The sequence below is a fragment of the Dicentrarchus labrax genome, unplaced genomic scaffold, assembly GCF_905237075.1.
Source record: "Dicentrarchus labrax unplaced genomic scaffold, dlabrax2021, whole genome shotgun sequence".
Lineage (NCBI taxonomy): Eukaryota > Metazoa > Chordata > Actinopteri > Moronidae > Dicentrarchus > Dicentrarchus labrax.
Window position 1 is genome coordinate 19,085,620 of NW_026136711.1, and position 6,867 is coordinate 19,092,486.

Consider the following 6,867-nt stretch of genomic DNA (forward strand, 5'->3'; position numbering starts at 1 on the left):
GATCTGAAGATGATTCACTGGTGGCCTGAATATGAGTTGATACCAGTTTCCATTGGTCTAGTCGAGTTAAATGCTTTCTTAGTAGACATTAAAGCACCAGTGTGTAGGATTCAGTGGCATCTGGCGATGTAGTTGCAGATTACAACCCCCTCATCTCACCCTCCTGTTCCAAGCCTGAGGGAGAAAATACGGTGGCTGTGAAACACAGAAGGACCTTTCTAGAGTCAGTGTTTGGTTAAGCCGTTCTGGGAAGTGGTCCACTGTAGATAAAAATGACTCAAAAACATAATTTTAATATTCATATTCATTATACACTAATGAAAACATATATATGATAGATAGTCCATTTCTGCCAATAGACGTTCCTAAATGCTGCTACACACTGGACCTGTTGAGTCACCCTCTTTGCTGACTGAAAAGGCCCTGCATTTCCTTATAGTGTGTACTGAAAGGGAGAGGTGGATCACTCTATTTTCTATGGTATTCAACACAAAGGACTCATGACTCAAGCACCATCTCCTTTTGTCACAGCAACACTTACAGATCTCGAGTCAGCATCCTGCTTGTGTTTTATTTTCTCCACTTCACCAGCTCCCGTCCAGTGAATGCATATTAGTCACAAACAATGTACAGTGTAAATGAACACAAGATGGGCAGTAACGTTTACCACAAATGAATGCCTTTATTTTCCAAGACACTTAACACACAGGTATACAAGAGAGGTATCGACTCTTGCAATAATAAAATAAATCAAAGTTGGTATCAGAACAGAACATTGAAAGTGGTAATATGGAATGTAGCTTTTTCCTTTTTTTTTTTTTTTTTTTTACTTTTTAAACAATCCTTTCAAATAAATAGTCTCTATATAGTCTTTGTAGCTAGTGTTCTTAATCAATATATTCTTTGTTTAGTCAAAATTTCAGGAATGAAGAGGAGAAAATCAGACAAAAAACAAAGACGGTGACAATACAAGGATATTATCCCCTTAGCAACAGTCTTTTTATAGGCAAAAAGGTACAGGGGAGAAAAACTGTTGGAAAAAAAAGGCAAATCCCTTCTTCTAGACCTAAATTATCTTGTTCTTCCACCGAAAAGTATAAATCCGAGTGCCCTGTGGACACAAACCATGTTTGTTACAAGAGGTCTAAAGAGACACCAATATAAAGACAAAATGTCCTTTTCAGAAGCTTAAGTTGTCAATTGCTACAAGGCTGTTGACCCAGCCAGCCAAGGTCAGCTTGTACAGTCAACTTCCCCACAAATAATGTGCTGTGCTGTTGGGGATCGGCAGTCCAAACTTCATCCAAAAAACAAAAAACGTATGTCATATCACAGGTAAAGCACCACATCAGGCTCCTACAACTACACTTGAGCTTCAATCAATCTCTGCCTCACTCTTTCTCTCTCAGAGAGAACTTAACAATTAAAGAAACTCATCTGTACCAGAGGAGGAGAGGGGGAGGAGGGTCCTAGGACGCTACAGGAGTCCCTGTGTTTGTTGAGAGACTGCCGTCTCAAACAAAATGTCTCCTACCACGTATAACAAAGAAAAGGAGCAGTCTCAGAAAGAGAAAAGTGCAAGTAAGGGCACAGGCAGCCCTGTCCTCTGGCAGCTAAGGGAGAGCGCAGTAACGACCACACAGACTCTCCCCTGACCCCGAGGTGTCTTAGGTTCCCTCCAAGCAGAGGAGGGTCAGACCCCCGTGTAGAGATGAGGAAGATGCACCTTAGAGTAGCAGGGTTTTAGCTCAGTGAGCTCTCTCCCGTGCTTAAAATTTAGACCACGTTGGTTCCAGTGCAGCCTCAGTCAGTACTGTGATCCTCCAGCTGGGAGATGATGGTGATGAGGTTCTGGAGGCCGAAGATGAAACCACTGTCCTGGCCTTCGTGCACCACACTGTCCTCTCCATAGTGCCGACATGTTGTGTGAGCAAAGTCAATCATGCGGACATCCACCGCGGGGCTGCTGGCCTCTCCTGTGCCGTGGGAGGAGCGACTGCTGCCACTGTTGCTGCTCCCTCCCGCCACACTAGCGCTGCCACCTGCTGAGGAAGAACGAGGAAAACCAAAGGCCCCTTCCTCTTCTTCCTCCTCCTCGTCGTCTTCCTCCTCCTCTTCTTCTTCTTCATCGGATGGCTCATCCTCATCACCTTCTTCCCCACCACGGTGTCTTGGCCTACTTGGAGTCCTAGGAGGGTCTCCGTCGTAGATGATGAGCAGGGAGCTGGAGTAGAAGCGGTAAGACTCGCAGGCCTCCAATGCAGCTTGCATTTCTCGGAGTCTGCGCAGCACCGGGGAGAGAAGCTCTCGACGCAGGCGATGCCCATCATGGAAGAACTGGTAGAGGGCCTCTTTGAAGCCTGCTAGTGTCAGTTTACGCCCGTGGTACTTATTCATGAACATCAGCTGGCCTGAGTCCGACTGGTAAACCTGCAGGTCACACAGAAACATGAGCACTACAGTTCCACATGAGACCAACACAGAAGATATCAATACAGAGGAGTTGTGTTGCCTCTCTACCGTACCTGCATGCCACAAAGTCGCACTCCGATAGAGGCAGATGTGCTCTGTTGACACTTGCGAATCTGATTGGCTTTCTTCTCTTCTGATGCATCATCCCCATGTTGGCGAGTTCCCATCTTCAAGTCTAAGACACATGGTACTGTGTAGCGCCATGTCAGATTCTCCAAAAGAATAAATTCTGTGAAAGGGGGTCAAGGATCACACAGCAACAAAAGAAACTATAGACTAACACAGTGTACACATGCTTATATTAACAATTAAGGCCCTTCCCTCTACTTCACTCAGACACCCAGGACGTGCAGTTCATTCATGAAAGGATACTGTATTGGTTACGGTGTTTCGCATTCTCCTTCATCCTCTGTAGGTGTTGCTGGTGACATTTGAGACTCCAGGGGTTGTGTTTGATCTGTGGCACCACGTTGCCCTTCTCCAGGCTGAAATACAGAACCTCTGCCTGCTGCTGCTGCTGCTGCTGCTGAATCTCATCACGATTATAACTGCGAAGGCAAAAAAAACACAGAAAAATGTCAGCTTTGGTGTTACAGAACTTATTAATTGAGTGTCTTGTTGGTTATGAAAGCATCTAGCAGCCATGGCAAGCACCCTCACCTCATGATCTTGTCTTCTTTTCGGCTGTGTCGTGCTCTCTCTTTGCTGTAGTTGTCATTTTCCAAGAGCAAAGGGGACTGCTTCTTGTTGCTCCACTTCAGCATCTTGCTCTTGGGCTCGCAGTCTGCTGAGGGATCTTTGTTTTCCAGGTCCCCTGATTCGCTGTGGAGGGGGTAGGCGATGAGGCACAGGTTCCCTTCCTCATCCTCCTCAAAACTGACTGATACAACACCTGAGAGAGGGTGAGAAGGAGCACCAGAGAGTAGTTATAAGCACCGAACTGAATAATGATACTAGGTAATCTTTTATCCAATAACCTCGAATATGCCTTATAAAACTGTAACAGATTTTCACAAACATATTGACTAATTTGCACAAACACACACATCAACATGTTGCTTTAATGTGAGACAAAGATGGAAGATGAAAGATGCATCATCAAGCAGAGCATTTTATAAGAGCATCATATGTCAGAGTTTAAGAGACTCATTAGTGAGCAAACAAGAGACACAAAATACCACACAAGGCCAAACTTTGTCAAACTGAGCAGGACATTTATTAAGGAACTACTAAACATCCTCATGAAACACACACACAATAACTCATAATACAGAGTTTCAAGCAGTCTGCAATGACATGAAAAGATGAAAGTACAGTTCCCTTTTCACATACAAAAACATACATCAAAAAACAGCTCATCAAAATTCAGTGGCCTTAAAAACAGTATAACAGTAACAAAACCAATATTTAAAAAAGAAATGTATGCAGTTTGTTTAGAAGTATTAAAAAAAAGAAACACAGTGTACTTTAATGCCAATGCTAATTTATGACATGACATGACTCACAAACAGGCACCTCAGTAGACCCCCCTCCAGCCCCTACTAAGAGTCCCTAGATGGGCCTGTGTGTCGCATGTTCTGTGCAGAGTGGGGGAGGTGTCGGGACTGAGAATAAACATTACAGCTGCAGCGGCTGATACAGATAAACCACAGACAGGAAGGACAGATGTGGTCGAAACTGATCGAGAGAGAAAGTCACAGAGATATGGACACAGCATCCGAGTCGGCAGGCGAGACATTTTGCAACCAACAACACAAGTGGTGGTATATTCCAAAAAATCCCCTGAACAACATTGAATAAAACAGCAATTCACTCTTGAGAACAACCTGACCAAACAGAGCCACTGCTTGAGCCAAATGCATTGTAGTGTTTTTGAATGTTAAATGACGGGCCTGAGGACCCAGCATCCTCATTTCTTCCGCAGCCGGAGGCCTAGCTGATGTCATGTGCATTGACATCACCGTCGTGCAGGAAGGCCCTGCCGCTAAAGCCTGTCCTTTGGACTGCGCTGTCATCACACCACCTTAGTGAGTGTGGGAACTTGTGAATCACTCGGACTTAATTCACGAGAAGGACTCATAAATTAGCGAAACAGTGCATCAATTCATAGCCATAGCATCATTTACAACCCAATAAACATCAATTGACCGTAATATATTAGTCTGGGGTTTGATGAAGTTGCGGATCATTATCAATGACTATTGTTTTATTAGGTTCAGAAGTTCTGGTTGACCAGTGCGGCTTTCATGTTCTTATCTTGGATTAATATTCCTTAACCTACATCTACACTTTTGTGATAGCCTTCCTGATAAATCATACATTCAGTGTATGAGTTTGAACTTTGAAAAGCAAATGAACACATGAACAAAACAACTCTTCATCTTCCTATTGTGCATAATGTAAGAGACAGAAGAGCGTCACAGTTGAGGCCCCAGAAGACCTCTACTATCTTATCTCCAAATCCCACTCCTCATCTGGGTCATTTTAGAGTCCCACGCTGCATCACTGCGGAGTCAGATACCACGCGTGCGTCTTACCTCCGTCACATGGCTGCCTAAAGACGTCTGTATCAGTATGTGCTAGGTTGATCTACGTCTGTGGGTGAGATAGTAGACCTGGATGCAAACCAGGAAACGTGATATACCAGCTTAAAGCGTGTAGTCGTGTCCATGTTTCTGTGATGCACCTGAAACTAGACCCGGAAATTTCCTCCACCGGCTTGTGAATTACTCCCCTGGTGATCTGTTCAATTTATTTTTGATCCCGGTGGAACTCTATCTCACCCTGAAACCGTAGCTGTCTTGAAAGACAGACACGGCACATAAAAGTCCTCTGGCTACTCATCCTCCTGGCAGGTAGTCAGGCCATCAGCTTGGATGCTACTGGGTAACGGACCTGCCAATTCAAGTGACACACTGTACAGAAGGCACATTAGGAGGCCACTGAAATGTATCTATCTATAGATATGAGTAAACATTTGGTAGTATGTTGTTGTGCACACCATGTCCTTGCACCAATCCATCACCCAAAGCAAAATAATATCCTTATGATATGAACGAATGCATTTTTAGCAACATGAAAATCAACAAAAAAATAATGCATTATATCACAAGCCGTGAGCACAGACATAAGGAAACGGAAAGAGGGTTAAAAAGCTAGGTACCAAAACATCATCACACATGCGCAGTTTTGACAGACAGCCCACCACTTCCTCCAGATTTGGGATGAGGGGGTCTTACCTTTATACTGAGGGGTGAACTTCCTCATCTCTGGAGGGAGGCTCTTGTAGAACTGGTGCTCCCGGGGGATGAGGGGCTTGCAGATAGTTTGTTCCCCAAATCGTAGCACACAGGAGTGGCCTCCCACCTGGTGCACGAAGGGTTCAAGCATTACCCCTTTTCCGGGATAAGGAGTCCCGTCCGCCTGCATGAGGGCTTCCAGAGCGGGACTCATCCTCACTCCGCATCGGACAAATGAGCTGGGGGGACCCACGTCGGTCGGGTGGCAAGAGGCTCGGCCGCTCGTTTGGCTCCCTATCCTCGAGCTCTTTTCTGGTGGCTCGCGAGGGGGCGCTACTGGTCGCCTACTCGAGCGCAGCAGTGAAAAACAAAAGAGCCTGGCAGGAAGGGCAGAGGCAGCGACAAGATCCCTTATTTCCTTTCTTTTCCTTGTCGGAGGACAAATGATAAAACTCCTCCGTTAGGCTTGATAATCTCCGTATTTCTATGTGTTATATAAAGCGACTTATGCCGCTTTAGAGCTGCTTAAAAAACGTAAAGCAACGTACATTAACGTTGTCCTTGTCGTGTGGCTGTTACCGAAACTGACGACGAAGCTGATCCTCCAGCGAGAAAAACAGCAGAAGCGGCCAATAGGTCCCGCCTCTCCCCACAGCCAGCCAATCACAGGGCCGCAGCTGTCGCTGGGAGGAGACAAGGCACCTAGGAGAGGATCAAGCAGATCAAGCAAACAAAGAGGAAGGAGAGAAAACAGGGGGGAGGGTAGAACAGGAAAAATACTAGACACAAAAACACAACACTGACGGCATTTTGTAAAATGTACTTGCTTCAAATGTAGTTTCATCGTTGTTATTATTCTAGAGACATCCTGTCGGTTGCATTTTAATTTTCATCTTGTGCTTGCAACACAAAATGTCATTTGGAAGGAAACTGCAGGAGAAGATTTAAAATGAAGGCAAGAAGGAAATCTAAATGTGCACATAAGCCATTTGTTTTTAATGCTACAATTTAGACTCCTGTTTTCATATATCAGTAATAAGGGGAACACAATTAAAGGGTGTGTTTGGATGGCATAAGTACTTGCAGCGGATGTCAGAATCAGAATCACTTTGATTGGTCAAGTATGTGTACACAAGGGCTACAAGGAATTTGACTC

The 6,867-nt window shown here is 44.9% G+C and overlaps 1 protein-coding gene across 1 annotated transcript; it reads right to left on the minus strand.

The window, feature by feature from the left end:
- Window positions 1-657: 657 nt before the first annotated feature.
- On the minus strand, window positions 658-6,319 carry ip6k2b (inositol hexakisphosphate kinase 2b). Its single transcript, XM_051414668.1, has 5 exons — window positions 5,712-6,319; window positions 3,133-3,364; window positions 2,845-3,020; window positions 2,526-2,701; window positions 658-2,430 (listed from the first exon to the last, which is right to left on the minus strand). The coding sequence occupies exons 1-5, from the start codon at window positions 5,923-5,925 to the stop codon at window positions 1,804-1,806; spliced, it is 1,425 nt and encodes a 474-aa protein (XP_051270628.1). The 5' UTR covers window positions 5,926-6,319; the 3' UTR covers window positions 658-1,803.
- Window positions 6,320-6,867: the final 548 nt, after the last annotated feature.